At 36.7% G+C, this 24007-nt stretch overlaps 1 protein-coding gene across 8 annotated transcripts in view; it reads left to right on the plus strand.

The window, feature by feature from the left end:
* Nucleotides 1-24007, plus strand: part of LOC126756871 (filamin-C) — a 99930-nt gene that overhangs the window by 30893 nt on the left and 45030 nt on the right. For 7 of the 8 annotated variants that reach the window (XM_050470340.1, XM_050470342.1, XM_050470343.1 and 4 more), the window contains 6 exons: nt 17513-18163; nt 18225-18530; nt 18597-19616; nt 20564-20761; nt 21118-21569; nt 21637-22085. In XM_050470340.1, the coding sequence (XP_050326297.1) occupies nt 17513-18163; nt 18225-18530; nt 18597-19616; nt 20564-20761; nt 21118-21569; nt 21637-22085 (3076 nt within the window). Of the gene's footprint in view, nt 1-17512; nt 18164-18224; nt 18531-18596; nt 19617-19984; nt 20360-20563; nt 20762-21117; nt 21570-21636; nt 22086-24007 lie in introns of all 8 variants that reach the window. The other variant, XM_050470346.1, reaches the window with a different exon arrangement.

A 24007-nucleotide genomic window follows, 5' to 3' on the forward strand; every position in this document is an offset into this window, starting at 1 on the left:
TCGTGACTTTGGCATTTAGAGTTGTGTGACCCTTCACATGCGTAATAAATAAGATTTCGTTTATGTCCACTACGTGCTGGCGTGTAAACAAAAGTAGATGAAGATATGTGTATGTGGGTATATAATCCCAAAAAATGCTTAAAGCAAAACACTACAAAAGCTCCAAAGGGTGACGTAATGGCGTTGACGAGTTTTTCAGTGATTTTCGAAAAACTTTGATAAACGAAAACTAGTTATTCCTTGATATTGGCTTGCGCTCAGGAATTATGGGTTAGGTGGTTTTGTGTCACGCCATTCATAGATTTACAGGGCTCTTATAATGCCAGATAGAAGTTCTTTATTATTACGAGCTGAAGTCCTGCAGGCATTCCTAGTTATTTGATATCTAAGCCGTGTTCTATATGAGGTCGGTCAGAAGCAAAGGAGATGTTCTAGCGTTCTTTTATGCCTAAATGTTCAATAGTTCGTAGAGTATGAGAAAAAGATTATTTTTAGGCGAAAAATATGAAATTTTTGGGAATTTTATTTCTTAAATTCTGCGTTCTAGTGGTTAAGCATAACTATTTCCTGAATTATTTGAAATGTCAATGTCAAATCAATTTTCAAAAGCAGTAAAGATGGCGATAAAGTCAGATTCTTAATGGTCAATGACGTTTCTAAAACATCAAAGCATTTTTAGTCATTACACAATTTCTACATTTATTTATCGAAAATATTATTTACCAATAATTATAGTTTATCGATACATATTGTTACTTTTATGTATCGATTAGTTGAGATGAAATTAATATATGTATGTTTCATTACGCGTATCAATAATTATCGAAAATTTCAATCGATATTTATCGACACATAATTTATCGATATTTATAGTTTATCGTTCTTTATGGGTTATAAAGTTATGTTTTCGAAGCAATATTTTTTAAAAATGTGATTTATCGCCAGTAAAGAAGAAGAAATTAATCGATATTTTTGATTTTTGATTGGAAAAATTAAACTGATATAGTAGATAATATCGTACGTATCGATATTTATCGAAACTATAATTAATCGATATTATTTATTAGTTGAGCTGATATTAATATAGGTATGGGATATTTCATAATGCAAATCGATATTTATAGTTTATCGGTACATATGAGAAACTTAATATATCGATATTATTGAAAGGAAATATTTGTATTATACTTAGACTGGATCGATATTTATCGAAAATATACTAGACCAATATATATCGAAAAAATACTTAATCGATTTTATTGATAAGTAATACTATGTTCGGGCCGGCATTGAAAACATCTTGAAAACACATTTGCATGTGTGGAATCTAAGTCGTTCAGACCGACAATGTGTGTTTTCGATGAGTTTTCACTGACAACTATCAATAGCGGCATTCTCTTGTTGTTGCAAGATTGCACGATGACACAAAATGCAAAAATCCTATACCGAAATATGCAAGGCCAAGAGAGCACCCATTGCAGAATCTAGTGATATATGATGGCACAAAAATAAACGTGGTTGGTCTGACATATTTTACAGCCATTGCAAATAATTTTCTGCGTGTGTTTGTTGTTGTGCCGTTGCACCAAGAGGACCGTGCAAGGTTTTGCAAAAGCAAGAGAGTCCCCTTAATATGATTTGTATATGGAACGTAAACAAATATCAAGTGACAATTTAGGGCCGGCAAAATATGTCTTCCAAAAAAATCGATTAAACTAGAGCAAGCACCGATTATAATGAGTGGAATGTAAGTTTTCAAGTAGTTTTCAGCGAAAACTGTGTTTTCGTTTGACAGATTTTACATGGACGAAAACACAAGTTTTCGTGCGAAAACCAGTTTTTCCCACGAAAATATATTTTCAATGTCGGTCCGAACATAGTATAAGAATATAATTGATTTATTTGGCGTCGTGCGGTTAGAAGCCTGTATGAAATAAAGCAAAGGAAGGCAAAAAATACTTAATCCGCGTTTATTAGTGACGTTAAGTAAGACTGCTTTAGTCCTTCGCTGTTCCGGGGCAAAAGAGTTTCAACAATTTCAATTTCCATTTAAGCTTACCAAATTTAGCACATATTCATTATAGTTCAGTATATAAGCAATCATATGCACATACCTACGTAAACAAATATACATATGCGATCACGTCATTTTCTGATTACATAAAGCAAATAAGAAGCCATTAAAGCTTCGGTAGATACAATACTAAGATCCGAAATTTAATATGGCAAATAAAAACTATGCAAATTAAGCAGCTATGTACATATGTATATCTTATTATGTTGACTTAAGGAAGCGGAATACCTAGCAAAACAACAAAGAAGCTTAGTTACTTGCAAAACAAGAAATTCCAAAAATCAACTTTTAGTGGTACACCAACAGCCAAGGCAGCTCAAATATTTATTGTTGTTTGCTAATGATTTAATTTTTACGCCATAAATATTTCTTTTGTTACTGTTATTAATATATTTCTTCTAAATGGAGCTTTTGTGCTTGGTTTTTTTTTAACTCGATTATTTCCCGCTTGCCAGTGGCTCACTCATGCTTTTACCGTTGCTTGTTATACACATGCATGTGTGTGCTATAAAAGCCTTGCTAAGAAGCAGAAAGGCATTTAGACGAAATATTTTGTTGTCTGCTTAGCACACGCTTGTTGTTGGGGTTTGTTGTTATTTTAATCAACTACCAAAGCGTTTACAGGCGCCCAACAAAAGAGCGGCGCAACGCGTCAGCCCGCAACGGCAGTGACAACAGCGCAACAACAGCAGCAAAACAAAGCACAGCGTTGCCAACAAATGAGAGTGAAATGAATTTTTAATTGAGGCCAACGCACCGCGACGTAGTTTTGGCCCACATTTTTTACGATTTTTTCCCCATTTTTTTTTATTTACTTGGCTTAGTCGCCAACATTAACGCAGCGACCAACTGAATTTGACTTCTTTCGGTTTCTTTTTGCCCTCCGCCGCTACACTGCTTCTGCTAATTCTGCTTTTTTACTTGTTGTGTTTTTGTCATTCAACGCTCACTCGCTTAGCCATGTTAATAAACTTGTTTGTCGCTTGACGCGTTCACCCGCCAACACCACCAATCCGCGCGTTGCGCCCATCACCCCACAGCGCCACTCCCCACCATAGTCATCTATAGTGAGCCAAAGCAATGAATGAAATTTGTTGTGTCTGCATTCGCGCTCCACGCCGCCTGCTCGCTCAGCCATTCAGCAATGTCGTTAGCGCGCCAAGTTAACTAGCGTCCATCGAGCCGTCGTGTCGGCTAATTTGGACGCAGCTGACTGACTTTCGATCGCTGCAACCTTTTTACTTCTCACTTCCTCTGGCTGTCAGGCCATTCATAATACTGTGCCGCCTGTCTGTTGGCCGCCTTCATGCTCTGGCATTAGACACTGTTGCACATACTCGCTTAGGCGCTGCCTTCAATTGCCCGCGTTGTTAGTTAGAAATTGCGGGCCGTTGCTTATTGCATTTACAGTTTGGCGGAGTTCTGCATTTTTCAGCCGGAATGCAAAGTTGGCCCACACTAAACAAGTGGCTGTGAGTGGCTGGTGTTGTCTCGAAAGTGAACCGTTTAAGCCGACTTAACTAAATATTTGTTATTGCCCGACCTAACCGGTCTGTGCTGTCGTCACACGAGTTCAAATAGTTTTACTTTTTGACAAAAACAAGTATGGCTTTGTGTGGAATTTACTTTTTAATTGCAAGAATTTATGTCTGCATAAATTTGAAACGTGAAATCTAAAATTTCTCAACAATTTCAACAAAATATCTTCACTACCATAATATGCTACATGGTTTGAATTAGATGTAACGTGTTTCAGCACTCTACCGCTTGGCAAATGTTTTTGGTAGAAAGCCATTGAAGATCTTTGAACCTTAGTCTTACTTAGGTGTTAAGTATAGGTTCCTAGCACCGTCTCTTCATCAAACGTGAGAAATATAAGGGAGTTCTAACCATAGCAGTCATAAAATCCTCATGTATTTTATTCCCACACACATTTCTTTTTATATCCCGAACACGGTATGTTTGTTACGAAATTCGTAATAATCGTTTCCTTTTGATTTGAAGTCTCTCAAAAGTATAATACCTATAAATAAACAGCTTTAGAAGTCGAGTCGATTTAGACATGTCGGTCTTTCATTGTATATTCAGAAAAGGATATGAATTTACTTCTTTAGAGAAAAAGTATTATTAGTCCCCATATGATATAATATGATTAACTTATGCCAGTGCTTCTTCCAATCGTCAAAACTTAGCTCTTTCAGACATGCTCTTTTAATATCATCTATGCTCTTTAAGGCTCTTTAAGGTAAAAAGAAAATTGAAATAATTTCAAATTATTTTTTGAACTCACATCGTATACGCCAACTTTTCCCCCCAATTTTTGAGACCCCCTCTTCTTTATAAATACCTGCTCATTTGAACACTTCAGCTGCCTTACAAACTGATCTATCAAAATAAAGTCCTTGTATTGAAAACTTCTGACCGATTTTTACATTTCGTAGTAATTTATAAAGCGGTCCGTAAGGGTTTCTATTAGTAATAACATTCATACTTTTCTATGTACATATACAAATTTTACGATCTTCTTACTTTTTTGCTCAAATATCTTCTGTGAATTTTATGGTGCTTGAAGGATTCAAAATTTACGTACATATAATACCAAAAATATAATCTAAAGATAACTTAGCATATAAATGAGCTTATCGATTCATTATTGAGGAATTGAGTCGATCTCAAAAGTTTTCCACGATAAATTGGTTTATTTACAATCAGTGTGGTTTGTATTAGAACTATCTAATACTTATAACAGGTTTTACAATAGGAGCGTTTTCAACCATAAATCGGCCGATACTGCTGCAATTTCACGTTCGATATTCGTACGAAGTTCATCAATCGTCGCTAGCTCGTTGGCATAGGCCATAGACTGATGTAACCACATTTACAGTAACATGCCGGTCTTGATCGTGACGGAAGAAGTACGGCTCAATGACGCCGCCGGCCCATAAACCGCACCAAGTCGTAATTTTTTCATGGAGTACGTGTTGATTGCTGCTTGACCAGTAACGCATATTTTGCTTATTGAGGAAGTCATTCAGCCAGAAATGATCCTCAACGCTGAAGATGAAAATCCGGATCATTTTCCAGCTGTTGCTCAGCTCAATTCACGAACATGCGACAATTTTGGTAGTCAAGCGGATTCAGTTCTTGCGTCAATTTGCTCTTGTAAGGATGTAGGCCAAAATCTTTCCGCAAAATTCACCACAACGACGTCACAGAGATGCCCCAAAGGAATTGACAAATGCCTTCATCAAACGAATCATGCAAGAACGTAATTTTCCTTGATACAATAGAATCCCTGTTTGCACTATCGTACTGCCAGGAATTCGTTCTGTATGTCACCGGCAGAGAACACGAGTTTTGGAAATAACTTTAAGCTATTTTTAAACTTTGTATTGATAACATTACTCAACAAATTTAAAGGAAAAATTTGCGAATGTTGTTCTAAACGGTCTGTGGTCCTCTAACACAGTTGAGGTGATACAAATCCTCGAGTATATATCTAACTAGAAAAAGCTCGTCATACAATGTTCTCAACTATTCTCAGCTGACTTGAAACTACAAAAGTAGGAGAACAATATTGGAAAAGCTTTAAAATATATATATGTACATACATATGTTTTGGAATTACTATTTTTTATATAATTTAAAAAATAATTTCTTCGAAATTTAGTTGATACTTTAGTTTCCAAATACGGAAATATGAATAATAAATAAATTTGTTTATGTTTGTTGCTTCAAATACAAAACAAGTGCATTTTTGGGCATAGAAAAAATACAAAATTATTTAAATATTTCACAGATATACGAATTTAAGAATGATGTACTTAAAACCACTTGAAATTCATTGAATAAATAAACACCGACATATAGTATAATATTTACTTTTTCTGTACAAAGATTTGTAGGTATGTGTGTGTGTGCGAGCATATAAGCCAACCAAGCGAATACGAATGACTTCATATTTTAAATTTGTAAATTACTGAGACCCAGGGATATATCTCTATTATATATAGTATGCAAATACAAATGGATATATGTGTGTATATATATGTACATATGTATGTGTGAGCATACAAACACTAATCCATACAAAGACATTTACATGCAAAAGTTGGTGTAAAGTTGAACACCTGTCAGCCACGGTCGTCAAAAACAAAAACCCAAACTGTCAGTATACACGCACACACAAACGCATACAAATGCTTAGAAGAACACATGTATGTGTGTGTGATTTAGAGAAGTCGTCGTCATCAAATTGTGCGGTTGATTGTACGGGATGTGGGGGTGTCAACTGTGTGACAACGCCAGAAATGTTGGTGACGATGACAAATGTCGCTGGCCAAGAAACTTTGGCTCCAAAGTGAAATAAGCTAAGCGCACGAGGTGAATTAAATTAAAAAACGATTTTTTGTTGAATTTCGCCTTTTCGAAAAACTCAACCTCTTAATGGCTGCGAGTGCGGCACAGTGAGCGTGGGCGCAATTTTTGCGGCAAAGTAGCTGCAAATGTATGTATGTGTGTGTGGGGAACTTGCAGCAAATCATATGAATTTATTATATACTTTTGTTAACTGTACTCATATGATTAAAAAAGAATATATCAACAATTATGAAAGCTGAGCTCGGCGTGAGCGTCACAAGTGTCATAATTCATTTTGCCAATTATTTTTTGAAAAAAAAAACAATCTCAAATTGTACTTGAATGAAAAATAAATCGTGGGCAGCAATACCGTTATTCTCTGTAAACATATTCTAATTCGCCATTTTCGTAAATATTCTCCACTCAAACGTGCAACCAGCAGTTCAACCAATTCAAGTGGCAACTTGTTATTTATAAATAGTTTTTAATTGCAATTTATTGAATTTTTGCAAATAAATTTAAGCGAAAAATTCGCAATTCAAGTGCAGTTTTCCCAAAATGGGCAACCAGTTCGCCTTCCTTTCCAACCGAATATGGCGAAATGTCGCGTCAACAGACAAGTTTAACAATTCGAAATCGCTCAACTTGAAAACAGCAGGCATACACACACAAACACACATAAATTTTTGCAATAACAAAAAGTACAATAACATAACCATCTGCTGTAAAAATCTATATATACATTTATATGCGTGACTTGTTGCGCGGAAAACATTTTTTTCCATATGCAACAATAAAAATTGCAAAATCGCACACATACACATGCATACATATGTATGTATGTATATAGGAACAAAATTTGCTCGTGAACGCGCCCAAAAATGCGCCCAACTGATGGCCGCGGCTGGACAGGTAGTTATGCACGTAGAAATTTTTTATTTGCAACAAACAGTGAGTCAAGGGAATTGCTGTAAATTCAATACTGCGTTCATTTGGATTTTTAGTAATAAGTGTTGAAAATTTATTACAACTGAACAATATTAAAAACAATTTGTTAAAATATTTCTGTTATTAAAATTTATTTTATGCTTTGTTTCATTTATTTTTTGTTGAAAAAAAATTAAGGTTGCCACCTTTTTGTAAATTTGATTTAAAAAATATGATTTATTTGAAAAAAAAACATGACAATACGGATATCAAACTATAGACGCTTACAACAAAATTTAAATCATTAAGGTTGCCACCTTGCTAAAATTTAAATTCCATAGTTTTTTAAAAAAATATTATTTATTAACATGTTTAAACATAGCAATACTGATATCAAACTATAGACGCTAATAAAAAATAAAATTTAATGAATCAAAGTTGCCACCTTTTTGAAAATTTTAATTAAAAACAATAATGTATTAAAAACATTGCAATACGGATATCAAACTATAGACGCTTATAAAAAAATTTTAGTATTAAGGTTGCCACCTTCTTAAAGTTTTAATATTTTTCAAATTTTAATTATGTAAACAAATATGATTTATTGAAAAACATAACAACACGGCCATCAAAATAATACGCTTGTAGGAAATACGGATACTTTAAAATTTAAAGGTGCCACCTTTTTAAAATTTCAATTCCATAATTTTAATTAAAAAAATTTAACAATAAGGGCATCAAAATAAAGACGCTTATAAGAAATATACTTTAAAATTTAATGTTGGCACCTTTTTAAAATTTTAATTTTTTGTAAACTTGGAATTAAAAGCATATAACGTGTTGAAAAACACAAAACAAAACGGAAATTAGACTATAGACACATAAAAAAAATAAAATAAAATTTAAAATATTAAGATTGCCACCTTTTTTAAATTTTAATTCAATTATATATAATTACACAATTTACTGCAAACTGGATATCAAATCATAGAGGTTTAAGAAAGCTAATAGTTAAATTTGCTTTCAGTAAGTGTTGCCACGTGTTCAAATTCTTGTTTCAAATTTATTGATCAAATAAATAAAATATTAAACATTAATTTATTCGAAGGGCACACCAAGTGCGACAGTTTAAAAAACACCGATTTTTGGGAATTGCAAATAAACTATACTACTACTATACTAGAAATAACCTGCAATTAAAAAAAAAAAATTGAAAATAAAAATTGAAAAAAAAAAAAATTTTGAAAAAAAATTTTAAAGATACACGTGAACTCCGGCGGCGCCAAATAAAAATATGTAGTATTCCATTGCTGCAGTAATCCCAGCCCTCTGTGGATGAAACCTGATGAAAATGTTCTACTAGAAGATTTTGTCCATAGAATGATTTACGGTAAAAAAAGTAAAAAAAAAAATTACAAAAAGGCGGCGTTTTAAAACAAAATCTAGTTTACCCAAATTTTGGCCGTTTTGGGTCTGACAAAGTTCGATATTTCTTCAAAGTCTTGATATAGAAAGCTATATTCAGAACATGCACAAAAATTTGACTGTGATTGGATCCTTGTTCTCCAAGCTTGGAGCGACTTGAAAAAACCAAAATGGTGATTTTAGAAATTTATAGGTAACAAAAAAGAAAAATATCTGTCCAAGTGAAATTCATAGATTTTGGATCAATTTTATGACCTATCCTAACTTAACCTAGTCATCGAATTTGGAAAAAAACTAGTTTTTCGATGTACTGATGGAGCTAATTGAACCGATTGACTACACTTTGAAAGGTTGTAACTTAAAAATTATTTCTAATATTGTTTCAAAATTTTAGTATGTTATTTTAAAATGCAATTCTTTAAATATTTCACGGTGGATATGCCCTCTAAGTAGAATATACCAAAGCTTCATTAATACCTCTCTTTTACATTAAATTAAATTATTTAGGCCTCCTGTAGTACCTTTGCCTAATTTGACACTAGCTTACATAACTCTATTTTCGAAAATTCCAAACAACTCATTTTCACACGCACACACATACTCGTAATCACATAAACAAAAATTACCTTTTATCTTTTGGTGTTTTCTTTTTCGCGCAAATAATTTAAATAAATTCATCAGTTGGTGGCACACATTTGTGGCAACCGCAGCACAGTAGCCACTGAGCGTAATGTTTTATTCAACAATCGCCAACACAATGGAAACACCAATACAACAACCATCCAGCCAACCAGCAACACCGGCAGCACGCTGGGCTGGTGGCGTAAGTGATGCGTTGACAGTGATGGAAACTGCTGCTGCTGCCACATGTGATCACACACACGAGCCGCGGCTGCCACTAACAGGCCGCCCCAGTGTGTCCGAGCCAATGAATTTTGCAAGCGAGGCGCTCAACGCCGCCACCGCCGCTGCTGCCGCTGCTGACATGACACATTCATATGGCCCATCAACGGTGCGGTGTTGTCGTGTCCCTGTCAGTTTGGCTGCTCATGCAGTGGCAGTGAGCGTGAGTTGAAGGCAGCCGACTTGGGATTCGTTCAGTTAGTTATATGCATACAAACACTTATGACGTTATGACGGTGCTGTAGGCTCCACGGAAATTCCGCTTCTCATAACTGTCAGCGATGTGCTATTTATGCTTGTTGTTGTCGCTTTTTCATCTACACATTTGTTGTGGTGGCGTTGTTTTGGTTGCATTTACATTTGGTTGACTTATTTCACATGCGCTAAGCGTAACTAAATGTTGTTTGTGTTATTATTTCTAAAATAAATATGGGAAATTTCTTAAACAAATAACTTTTACTTGGAATGGAGTGAGATGAAAGCGAAGCAGTAGAAAGTGTGAGCTGAGTATTTTTCTGGCAGTTTTTGTTTTAATAATAAGAAGCTATGCAGGTTTCCTCAAGCAACTCATTTTTAAGCTATATGAATTTGAAATAGTAATCCTGTCGACCAACAGCGAAAAAGTGAAAATCATTAAACATATCATCCAACATGCCACAAACCTGCAATGAGAATCGCTACCTATATTTTTTCGCGCTCGCTAACTCCTAACCCCTCCAGATTGACTCTTATTCTTCTTTATTGGCGTAGACCGGGTATTGCTGAGTTTACAACATTGCGCCAGTATTTCTTAATTTTCACTGTTTGGCGCCAATTGGAGATTCTAAGTGTAGCCAGATCCTTCTCCACCTGGCCTTTCCAACGGAATGGAGGTCTTCCTCTTCTTCTGCTTCCCCTGGTGGGTTTTGCGTCGAACACTCTCAGAGCCGGAGTATTTTCATCCAACCAGACGACATGACCTAGCCGCTGTCTCTTAATACGTTGAACTATGTCAATGTCGTCGTATATCTCGTACAGCTCTTCGTTCCACCGACTGCGGTATTCGCCGTTGCTAATGCGCAAAGGAACATAAAGCTTCCACAGAATCTCTCTTTCGAAAACTCAAAGCGCCGACTCATCAGATATTCTCACAGTCCATGCCTCTGCATCGTATAGCAGGACGGGGAAGATGAGTGATTTGCAGGGTTTGGTCTTTGTTCGTCGATAGAGGACTTTACTACGCAATTGCTTACTCAGTCCGAAGTAGCATTTGTTTGCAAGAGTTTTCTGCGTTGGATTCCGGGTTGACGTTGTCGTTGGTGTTAATGCTGGTTCCGAGATAGACAAAATTATCTACGACTTCGAAGTTATGACTGTAAACAAAGACGTGGAAGCCAAGTCACGAGTGCGACGATTGTTTGGTTGATGACAGGAGATATTTCGTCTTGCTCTCATTCACTACCTGACCCTTTTGCTTCGCTTCCTTACCCATTCTGGAGAAAGCAGAACTATCAAAACTTGTAGAACCAATTTTTCGATATGTAATGAAGCCACGCTCTCAGAAGTATCCAAAAATGAAAGTAAAACAGCTGGAATAAACCCAGCCATAAACGATTTTCTTTTCTTATAATTATTCCTAAAATTCGAAAAAGCGCCGAGCACATTGAATTTGAAAACATCTCTTAATCTATGTAAAATCTGCGACCACACCGTTGCCCCGCTCGGTCAATTTGACAGTCGGTCAGGCGGCGCTCGAGCTGTCATTGCCTGTTAAGGGCAAAGGTACACAGATAGACGCCACACCCAGACGATCGCTTGTCTGCCTTTAACATCACTCGCCGCTTTAGTTATTATGCGCATAAATATTTGTGTGAAATACGAGCTTGTGTGTGTGTATGCGTGTGTGGACATGTAATTTCGAAACGCTGCCGGTGCACTCGAATGGGCGCAGGTCAGGAAAGGGGTTTGGCTGGCGGTGAGTCGTGTAAATGGCTTTTGACTCGGCCAACTGACAATCGAAACCCAGACAGACGCTCGCGTTGTTCGCAGCTCAGCAGCTCGCCGAATCGCTGTGAAATGTGAAATTTGTTATTTGTAATTTGTAATTCATATGACAGAGCTGGAGTAAGGTTAACACGAACGGTCGCATTGTGACTTTGCTATGAAATTGAGGCGCTCTGTTGTAATTGCATGTGAAATTACGCACGCACACACATACACAAACGTGGCTGCAAGTGCAAGTGCCTACATAAATTTGTGTGTGTGATTTCGCTGATTGTTGTTTGATAAATGCGCCAAAGTGGGTCAGTTTGGTAGATTAGCGTGGAATGCGTGCAAATACAATATGTGATTTTCATGCCTGTATCCTAGCATACAAACTATGTTGTCTAGATAGTTTGATGCTGTTATATGGCAACTAGATTTTTATTGGTATATTTGTCAAAAATTATTAACAATAAAATATTAAAGTGAGATATTCTGAGACAGTTTTTCTGGTTTTATCCAACGTACGGATGTATACTTATTAAAATATATGCTTTGTGTTTAGTAAAATGCAACAATTTTCAATTGTAAAGAATTTTAAATTTATTTTTAAATAGTTTAATTTATCAACTCATCCCAAACTAATGAATTAGTAGCTTAAACTGGACTAGACCATTCTTAACTAGTTCGTAACTACTTGAAAACTTTATGAAATACTTAAAATTTTGGGATATAACAAAAACTAGCTTAAATTTAACTAGTCCATTCCCAACTAGTTTGTAACTAGTTGAAAAATAAATAAAATACTGAAAATTGTATAAAATAACTAAATATGTAACAAAAAAATATTTTTCAGTTTTTTGAGTTATCGATGCGAAAATTTTCACATGTTCTTTTCTCCGTAAGAAGCTGTACATTGGCAGTAACCGGCGATATTGAACTACTATAGCATTTACCTATCATACAAATTGATCTTTTTGTTGACACGATATTTGGCATAAATCATTGTCCAAAACAACGCTACAATCCACGAGCAAATTGTTAAAATCGGATCACAATGCCACAAAGCTGCCATTTAAAACCGATCAAAATCAAGAAAAAGAACTTTTTATATCTATTTATGTTATAAGAAATGCAGCTTTGAACGATATTACAGCTTAGGTGTACTCGAAGTTAACATTTTTTCCTGATTTCCAAAAATTTGGCGGAGACAATTATTAGCTTTTTGACCGCTACAAAACTTACAGCCTTTGCTAGAGCATCAACTGCGCAACTGTGTCAATATTTATTGATTTAGCTTTACAGGGTCACTCTAACCATATCTACATACATTTTCCATTTTCCTCCACACACTTGGCCTTTCCTCACTCACTACACTGTACAGCTCTCTATTTATTTTCGTAATTATTTATTATTTGTCATTGCAAAAGGCTATTGTACATAATTTTCCATTTTTTCCGGCACTTTTCAAACTTCGCTTTGCACAGCTTTTACTTTTTTCCCCTTTTTTTTTGCTTTCAAACGTCGAATGTTTGCCTACGCTCTTGGTAGCGGTTGTTGTTGCTGTTGTCAGTATGCTGAATATTTGTTGATTCTCAAGTTTACTCTAACTATGAGCAAATAGGGATGACAGACGCTGGCAAAAGCGCTACAGACAAGTGCTAATAAGTCACACACACATACTCGATCACACTGATACAAACAACAACAATGCATGAAGCCACAAACACCGAAATCGTAGCGCTAATTAGACCCGTATTCAAGTCCACGTCGCTGCCTTTACAAAGTACAGTGAAATTTTGTCTGTTTTTAGGGTTAAGAATAGGCTAGTTGGTGGAAATGATTGCACACATTCATGCGTACAGGTATTTATATGTATATGTATATGTGTGTGCAATATATGAAGTATAGGGTTTCCCGTTAAACGCAATCAAAAGTATTTAACTTCATTGATATAAAATAACGAAAGCAACAATTTTTTCGAAAGTCAGTTTGACTCTTCTTTTTCATCCTAAAATCTATGCCTTGATACAATAGACCTATTTAGCGACCTAAGCCAAGCCTCTCCAATTGAAAATCACGATGCAGTTTCCCATAAGAAAAAAATTTAAGTAGCTTAAAACTTTTAGAAACCTCTATAGAGCAGATTACAAACTACGTGTAGCAGACAGACCTTGACAAGACATCTAGCAAGCAATTAAGATCACATGCGTATATATTAGGGTGTCCGTTATTTACCAAATTGATTATTCTTGACGAGACGCCACCTAAACTTTTAGTTTTCCATCTAAAAAAAATATCAGACCATAAAAAGCGCCTAATTTTCATAATAAACCTTGCCCCAAACACGATACATTTCCCATTGAAATTACATGGGATTTTGCCACTTCTTACGAATATTTTGTTTTCTCTGGAGCTTTCTCCTTTGTAGGAATAAAAAGGTCATATTCTTGTACAGAATTGAATACTCTACAAAAAAAGTCTTGACAATTTTTCGATATACTCACTCCTTTAAAAGTTATTCAAGGTTAAAATTAACTTCTGGGTAATATGCAAATGTAACTAAGGAATGTTTAATAAAGGAAATCTGATGAACTCAAATGGTTTAAATTTGATTTGATTTGTAAATTTTTCTTATTTTTTATCTTACAACTATAGGCATAATATACTTTTTAGAATGAACAATTGAATTTTACAAAAAAAAAATTCAATATGCTGTAAAAGTTCGAAAATTCCAGAAATTACCCAGAAGTTAACTTTAACCTTAAATAACTTTTAAAGGAGTGAGTATATCGAAAAATTGTCAAGACTTTTTTTTGTAGAGCATTCAATTCTATACAAGAATATGATTTCTTTATTCCTACAAACGAAAAAGTTCCAAAGAAAAAAAAAATATTCGTAAAAAGTGGCAAAATCCCATGTAATTTCAATGGGAAATGTATCGTGTTTGGGGCAAGGTTTATTATGAAAATTAGGCGCTTTTTATGGTCTGATATTTTTTTTTAGATGGAAAACTAAAAGTTTAGGTGGCGTCTCGTCAAGAATAATCAATTTGGTAAATAACGGACACCCTAGTATATATGTATAGACCATATTGGAGAACCCTCTACGTTCACTTTCCGATTGCGGGACTCAAAGTCGTTACAGTCATACATTTTAAAGGACAAACATGTCCTAAAAGAACAACTATTTAGCTCTCAGCTACCACAGCACTTAATTTTGCACTCTTTACCCCTTCTCCTCTCTCATATATAGAAATATAATTGCACGAAGTGTCACTATTTAACTACAAAATCTTCCTTCAATGCCAATATACATAGTTAAACTATACATAGTTTAACTTTGCAATATGTGTGCCGACCACTCACAGGCATTTCCAAGCGCTACTTAGTTTCAACCGATGGACTACGAGTGCCATACATCGCAATGAGCACGACAAACAAACAATTAGTTATTGCAAAACTTATTCATATTTATTTGCGTAGCAAAGTGGGGTCCCAACTGACAGACCTCAAAAGTCAAAGTGCTTGACTCAAACTAATTAACTCGCTCAAAGGGCAAACTATTTTTCTCTAATTATGTGTGATTGCGTGTTAGTGTGTGGTTGTCTGTCTACAACGTTTATTCAAATAAATTATTTGCATTGACAACCGATTATTTGTTTTACATTTTGAATGGAACTTATTTGAAAAGCATTTGAGGGCACTCAATTAAGTAAATCATTTAGAAAAATGTTCTTCTCAAAGCCTTGAGGACTCAACAGAAATATTATTTTTATACTCTCGCAACAATGTTGCTAACGAGAGTATTATAGTTTTGTTCACATAACGGTTGTTTGTAAGTCCTAAAACTAAAAGAGTCAGATATAGGGTTATATATACCAAAGTGATCAGGGCGACGAGTAGAGTCGAAATCCGGATGTCTGTCTGTCCGTCCGTCCGTCTGTCCGTCCGTCCGTCCGTGCAAGCTGTAACTTGAGTAAAAATTGAGATATCATGATGAAACTTGGTACACGTATTCATTGGCTCCATAAGAAGGTTAAGTTCGAAGATGGGCAAAATCGGCCAACTGCCACGCCCACAAAATGGCGGAAACCGAAAACCTATAAAGTGTCATAACTAAGCCATAAATAAAGATATTAAAGTGAAATTTGGCACAAAGGATCGCATTAGGGAGGGGCATGTTTGGACGCAATTGTTTTGGAAAAGTGGGCGTGGCCCCGCCCCCTACTAATTTTTTTGTACATATCTCGGAAACTACTATAGCTATGTCAACCAAAGTCTACAGAGTCGTTTTCTTCAGGTATTTCCATATACATTTCAAAAATGAAAGAAATCGGATAATAACCACGCCCACCTCCCATACAAAGGTTATGTTCAAAATCACTAAAAATGCGTTAACCGACTAACAAAAAACGTCAGAAACACTAAATTTTACGGAAGAAGTGGCAGAAGGAAGCTGCACCCAGGCTTTTTTTTTAAATTGAAAATGGGCGGGCCTCGCCCACTTATGGACCAAAAACCATATCTCAGGAGCTACTAGACCGATTTCAATGAAATTCGGTATATAATATTTTCTTAACACCCTGATGACATGTACGAAATATGGGTGAAATCGGTTCACAACCACGCTTTCTTCCAATATAACGCTATTTTGAATTCCATCTGATGCCTTCTCTGTAAAATACGAGTATATACATTAGGAACCAATGATAATAGCGGAATAAAACTTTACAAAAATACGGTATTTGAAAAATATGTAAATGACGTATTATGAAATCTCGAGTATTACTTTACCATGCGAGAGTATAAAATGTTCGGTGACACCCGAACTTAGCCCTTCCTTACTTGTTTCATATGAAAATGATGTTACCACCCAGAAATTTTAACCAATACGTCATGGATGTATGTAGACAATATTTAATTTTTGGCACTTTACAGCTATTTTTTGAAATAATAATATTTCACTAAACCCAAGCCGAGATTAATATGGTAAAGCAAAGATTATTCCACCTCATCTTCTGTAATACAGCTACTTCAGATTGCGTCTGGTAACATTCCCAGCCCTACAACACGGATGACAATAGAGCAATGGTTCAAAACTAGGAAGAGGCTAGCCTTACTAAGGGCAAATAGATCACTAGATCTTTTGCTAATGATCTTGGAACAAAAGTTTTTGCGACCGCGCATCTACCGCGAGTGGCCTAGCGCTGGCCAAGCTCCCGCGAAGCCCAACCATCTACTAGTAGGACATAAGAGGATACATGAGCACCAACCCGCACTAATTCTACTGATAGCGGCTCTAGGATGCATTTTCTTGATAGCTCATCAGCTTTACAGTCTCCCGCGATGCCGCTGTGGCCTGGCACCCATACCAGTCTTCTCATAAAGACACTCGATGCTATTGATAGCGAGGTTAGGCACTCCTTAACCAACCCCCGCACCGGTAATTAAAGTTAAAGTTAAATTTCAAGGCTAGTATCGCCGCCCTGCTATCTGTGTCGATGGTTACTTCTCCGAAATAGGCTGAACTCCGGGGCAATAATTCTACTGCTTGGGTTTTTTTAAGCAGAGGTCGCAGCCATTACAACCTCTGCTTAAAAACCCTTGCTATAGTACGGAAGTCTCAAGCTAGAGTTGATAGAGGGCTCCTAACAATACACTTCTCCACCAACCTTCCTAATTCTGCATACTCTTTCTGAAAATTCTTTGTTGAAATGCCCTTATAAATAATTTCTTCATTGAGGCATTCCTCTAGTACTCAGTTTCCAGCTCAAACCCAAAAATCTTCTTCATTTTTCAAACTAAAAATTCCTTAAAATAAACTCAAAATCAATGATGCCATTTCTAATTTATTTTTTAGGTTATCGACTGGGCCAGCGACTTTTGTGACGGCACTTGCCTATGCGCACTGGTCGAAAATCTGCAAACGCGTCCACTCAAGCCATCATGGAATCGTCGTCCAGCCAATCAACATCATTATCTAGAGAATGCGACCACGGCGTTGAATGCCATCGAAAAGGATCACATCAAACTCGTCAACATTGGCAACGTGGATATTGTAAATGGCAATGTGAAGCTCATTTTGGGTCTCATCTGGTCGCTGATTGTACGCTATCAAATTGGGCGTAGTAAGTTCCCGCCAAGGAAGCTCATGCTCGCCTGGTTGCAAGCGGCGTTGCCCGAATGCAAAATAACCAATTTGACCACAGACTGGAATAGTGGTGTCAACCTTGCCGCATTGTTGGACTACTGTCAGCCAGGTCTGTTTCCACACTGGCGTTCGCTGGATCCCAAACAGAGCGTACAAAATTGTACGACGACCATGAATTTGGCACAAAGTGAATTTGGTGTACCGAAAGTTTTGGAGCCCGCATATTTGGCTTCACCGTGGTTGGATGAGTTGTCTGGTATGACATATTTATCGTACTTTATGAAACCGGGCGGACCGGGTTACAATGCCACATTACGATGGGTCAATACGCAGACCAAGGATACTGTCAAAAACTTTACAGTAAGTCATTTTGTTGGATTTTACGAATTTTTTTTTAAATATATTATCTTCAATGTTGCAGACCGACTGGAATGATGGACGCGTTATGTGTGAGATTATTAAGGGGCTTGGCGGTCCAGCGCCTTCGCCTGAAAAACTCAGCACAGACCCCTTTCATTATGAGAATAACATCAGGAAGGCGGTTGAAGCTGGTCAGCGTCTAGGCGTTCAGCCCATACTTACTGCTAAAGATATGGCTAACCCGGAAGTGGAACATTTGGGTATAATGGCCTACGCAGCGCACTTGCAGTGGGTGCCACCGCGACCACCACTGTCGGACATGATAAACGTATTGATGGAGAGTAATTCCGGGCGTGTCGGCGAACCGGTAAACCAACAAGAATTACCAAAGAAATAAAGACACTTTTGACGCTCTCTTGCTTTTGTTTTACAGACGCACTTCCGCATCGACGTACTTTCACGCGAGATCAGTCTAAGTTCGGTGAAGGCATTCATAGTGCCTCCATCAGGCCAACCGCAGCCCGTGCGTCTCAATCCGCACGGCGAAGGTGTTTACATACCCGAAAAGTATGGCATGCATGAGATAGTTGTAGAGGTTGGCGACGATAGCTTGGGTGGACATTTCTTCCGTGTGCTACCACGTTTCATACAAGTTGCGCCACCAGGCATGGCACCTTGTGCCCTTGGCAGTCTGGTCGAAGTATTGGTCAATGCCACCGGCGCACCGAAGACGGAGGATATTCTGGTCACTGCCGTCTCACCGACCGGCATTTCGCATAATTGCCCGTTGAAGAAGGTCGAGGAAGGTCACAGTGCCATATTTAAACCGGACGAAGCAGGTATCTGGGAAATCGCCATCACCTATCAAGGGCGGCACATACAAGGTGGTCCATTCACCTGTGCCGTCTTCGATGCCAGCGGTGTTTCAGTGCATGGCTTAGACGGCGCTATGCCCTTGCGTGCACATTCCTTCGAGGTGGACGCACGTGGCGTTGGTGTCACCGGTGAACTTCATGTGGATATTGTGCATGATAAACGTTCCCTGGTTTGTTCCGTTGAGAAGATAGTGGAAAATAAGTATAGAGTCACATTCATGCCACGTCAAAATGGCAAATATCGCGTCTACGTCTATTTCAACGGCTACGATGTCAAGGGTTCGCCGTTCATTATGCGCGTCGGCACCAAAGGACGTTCGGGCAAAACGCGCAGCAGCCCATTACATGAGAGCAAACATCGCGCCGAGAGCCCCTCAATGCATTACACCTCTACCACGAACACCCGACACAATGACTATAGAAACACAACATCGGCGGCAACATCGTCACTGTCACGTCGTGACTTGCTGAATCACAACACTGCTGAGCGACAAAGATCGTATTCACCGGCAATATCACCGAAGATCGACACACCCGACTATCGCACCACATCAAGCTACTACAAGAGAGAGAGTGAGGTAGGTAGCAAAGCTTGAAACGGAAATATTAATATAAGCTTGGTAATGGTATAAAGTGCTAAAATCATACCTCTCGTCTCAGTCAGCCCTAAAACCCTCAGATTGTATATTTTTATTTACTAACAACATACCGCTGTGATTAACTCCAAAATATAAAAAAAAGTCTGCGCACCGCTCCACACCGCTTTGCACCCAAGCAGCCGTTACTAAATCTAAAATCCAAAACCAAATCAGACAACACTAACCCAACACCGTTACTCTCTTCCCCCTTCACATATATGTTGTGTTTTTTGTATCCTTACATTTGAACATTTCCCGCACACTCCACGCAAACCCGCAAACCGCCCAACACCAAATTCTTTGTGTAGGATAAATTGGCCACTTCCCCACCACCACCACCAGCTCCCCAGCCTCCCTCACGTGAATACTACAACAATTCTCCCACTACCAAATACATCAACTCGGCCGATCTATACACCGTAACTGCGGGACGTCGCGACTCGAGAGTTTCCTCGTCGTCGTCCAACACCAAAAACGACTACTACTACGACAAAGAGAACGAACTATATCACCGCAAGCGCGACGATCGTGACTTGAAGTTAGCACCACCGCGCGAAGATCGCTATGAAGACGCAACGTCATCGCACTACCAGCAATCGCATTTCCAACAGCAGCAGCAGAGCCATGTAGCCAGCGCCCGGTCGGCAACAACATTCGCCTCACGTCTCAGTCCGATACAGAGTGTAATTAAATAATTTTTTATTGTTGTTTTATTATATTGTTTTGTTGTTGTTGTTAAAAAATATATGTCTGTTTCAGTGTTGTATGTCTTTAACCTTGTGCTGCGATTGTTATTGTTATTGATTTCAAGTGCTCTATTATGAGCTGTCTATCGCTATGACTAAAACTTTGCTAATTTTCCTGCTTTATCGTTACTCTTCCCACAGATACGCTCGAGTGAGGTACGCACCCACAGTCCATTGACAATCAAAACTTCGATTCCGTACGAGTCCAATGCGCGCACTTTGAACGCCAGTCCACGTCACACCTCTATTTCGCCGGTGCAACGCCATTCACCCAGCAACGCCTACATTTCGACAGCCACACATCGCATCGGCAGCCCAGTCACAACAACATTGAATAAGGTGACTAAACATGATTATTTCAATGGTTTTATTAGTTTGTTGATAACCTCTACGATAAAAGACGCCAATAATTGTTTAGATATTTGGATATTTAGGCGCTCATTCAACTTAGAGTTGACCGATCAAAATTCTTTGTTTTCGACTGGAGGCCAAGTAACACAGTTTGTTATATACTATATAACTAAAGGTCTTAAGATCTTTAGGACCAAACTCCCTCTTTCTGCTTACTGCCCTCATAAAGGAACTCCTTCTTCCTTTTACTGACATATCCATCTATACGTCAGACTCCATACGCTGATATTTTCTGAATTCATAGCAAATCACTGATTTCTATTTATATTTTTATATTGCCTTAGAACGGTCTAAATCGCTCCGATTACGAGACTTCTCGCACCGTTGAGAAATCTTCGACATACAAATCGACCTCAAACTATGTTGCCGATTCGAATATACGTGCCAGTCCTTCACTCTACACAACTGCCGAACGCCTACGACGTACCGCTTCCCCCGAGCCGCGCATCGATCATTCCTCGAATGTGCGTGTCTCCTCGATCAAACCGGCCACGGCACGACGTGACAGCTGGGATGTCATCAACAAAACCAAACATATGCTTTCACATAATTCGCTTGAATCTTTGGCAAATATGACAGAAAAGCAATTGAACACGGACCTCTCATACAATCGTCCCGATATCGACCATGAGACACATCGTAATACACAATACAATAAATTTGCATTGCAAGAGCAAAAGTATCACTCGGATCGGCGTGGTTCACGCGATTCTGTGGACGATGCTGAACGTTACAAGTGAGCTTCTTCAGCACAAATATGATTTTCGGAAATAGTTTAACAATTATTTATTAAATGTTTACAGACCCAGTGCCATTACAGTTAAATCACATTCGAATAACACTTATACCGACAAATCCGGTGGCTATACGAAGACAGTCAAAGAGTCCAGCGAACATGTCGTTACTGAACGCACCTCTGGTGGTGGTGGTGGTGGTGTCAGTGGTGGCGGCACCGGTAACGGTCATTATGGCTATAGTTCGTTGTCGCGATTTCGCCCCATAGAGAATAGCGCTACTGGTGCCCGTGCTATACGCGTACAAGATATACCGAACGGTGCCATCGGACGTCCCGTCGAATTTGAGATTGATGGTTCGAAAGCCGGTTCCGGCAATTTAGAAATATTGGTCAACGGTGGTCGCGTCACTTCGTCGGTGCGTTCACTGGGTGGCCAACGTTTCGTGGCTAGCTTCACGCCGCACGAGCCGGGCATACACACTGTACAGATCACTTTTAATGGAGAAACCGTGCCAGGTAACACGCATATTCATGTTTTTAATAGATAAGCATAAGCTTTCGTAATTTTGTACATTTATAACTGTATGTGTGCTTCAAAGAAATATTAAATTAAAACATAAAACGTTTTTGATGTCTGCCATAATTTAAAAAAATTCAAACTTTATAATATTTACGCTTATTTCTGAGTTAAGTGCCGAATGACTAACCTCTTTTATATTAAAAGCGAGCTTTTAAGGTTTTTTTCTTGGATAAATTCAAGTTTCGCTTAGCCAAGACACAGCTATATAAAGAAATTAAAAGTTTCTTAAAATATTATGTAGTCTTGTTCAAAACCGCCAACACAGTTTCGAAAGCTTGGTGTTCATTTGTGTTCAAGCTTCACAGAAAGTCGAAGTTGTCTTGAACTTTCTCAAATACAGTGGCTCTAAAATATCACTAGCGACTTTAAACAGTGTGTGGGAGAGACATTTCAGTTTTATCAAAATTTGTTAGCCTTCCTTCTGATTAATATATTAATATTTTTTTTAATATTTTGAAATAACCAGAAAAGTTGAAAAAAAATTAATAAATAAAAGCTATTTTTAAAAATTAGTTAGACAATTATATAAAAGTTAATTTAATTTTATAATTAAATATTTTTTTTTTAATTAAATTCATTTAAAAATATAATTTATGCATTCTTGTATTACTTAAAAAAAAATAATAATTAACAGCAGTAAGTAAAAAATTAAAAATAATTTTAACTCAACTAAAATTAATATTTTTAATTGCATAACACAAAAAAAATAAAAACAGAATTAATGAAGAAAAAAAATATTTTTTAAAATTAATATAAATAATTACTTAAAATTTGATTTAAATTATTAATTAAATATATTTTTTTGTAATTAAATTAATTTAAAAATATTTTATTTTTGTATTAAACCTTTTTATTCTTTGTGTTATTTATTAAAAAAAAGTAATTAACAGATGTAAATAAAAAAGTAAAAATAATTTAACTCAAATTAATACTTTTAATTACAATAGAAAAAAAATTAAAAAAGTAGGAAACAAAGAATATTTTTCAAAATTAATTTTCACAATATGAAATTAATTTGAAAAAAATATTTGCTGATTAAATTAATTTAAAAATATTATTTTTGTATTAAACCTTTTTTATTTCTTGTATTATTCATATAAAAAATTAAAAAATTAAAAAAAAAACTTAAGTAAATAAGAAATTTAAAATATTAATTAAAGTTTTTTTATTACATAACACAAATATTAAGAAATTTATATGGATGTTTTCCAAAAGAAATTTTTTAATTAATTAAATTATTTATAAAAAATTAATTACGTTTTTATTTAATTTTTTTTTTTGTGTTATTTAAATAAAAATTTATAATTAGTATTTTTAGTTTTATTTTACTTCATTTTATCTTATTTCATTTTAATATTTTTTTTTTTTTTTGTTTTTACATAAAATTAATTCAAAAATTGTTTTTATGCATTTTTTTTTTATTTTTCTACTATTTTATATTACTTCATTTTAATATATTTTATATACATACATATGTATATAATATTTACCACTTCTCAACAAATCTCGAATCAAACTCTCTCTGAGCTGAGCTCTTCTCAATACAATTCTGGGTATCTTAGCACAATAAAGTGATCTCATACGCTCACCGGTAGCTACGTGTCCCACACCATTGCTCATGCCATGCAGCCGCTCTTCTGCTCTGACTCTAGCCCAACTAAAAATGAGATACACAGGTGTTTTGTTTTTGCAAACAACAAATACCATACCTGTGCACACACGCACACGCACACATAGAATGCAACCGACGCTCACTACCTGTTTGCGTCTGCAGAGAGCAAGTGATCACTTTGGCCGCCACACTGAGCTAGAGTCTAGCCGCTGAGCAATGGCGTTGGCTTAAATACCCCAACTCAGC

This window comes from Bactrocera neohumeralis, chromosome 4 (assembly GCF_024586455.1).
Source record: "Bactrocera neohumeralis isolate Rockhampton chromosome 4, APGP_CSIRO_Bneo_wtdbg2-racon-allhic-juicebox.fasta_v2, whole genome shotgun sequence".
Lineage (NCBI taxonomy): Eukaryota > Metazoa > Arthropoda > Insecta > Diptera > Tephritidae > Bactrocera > Bactrocera neohumeralis.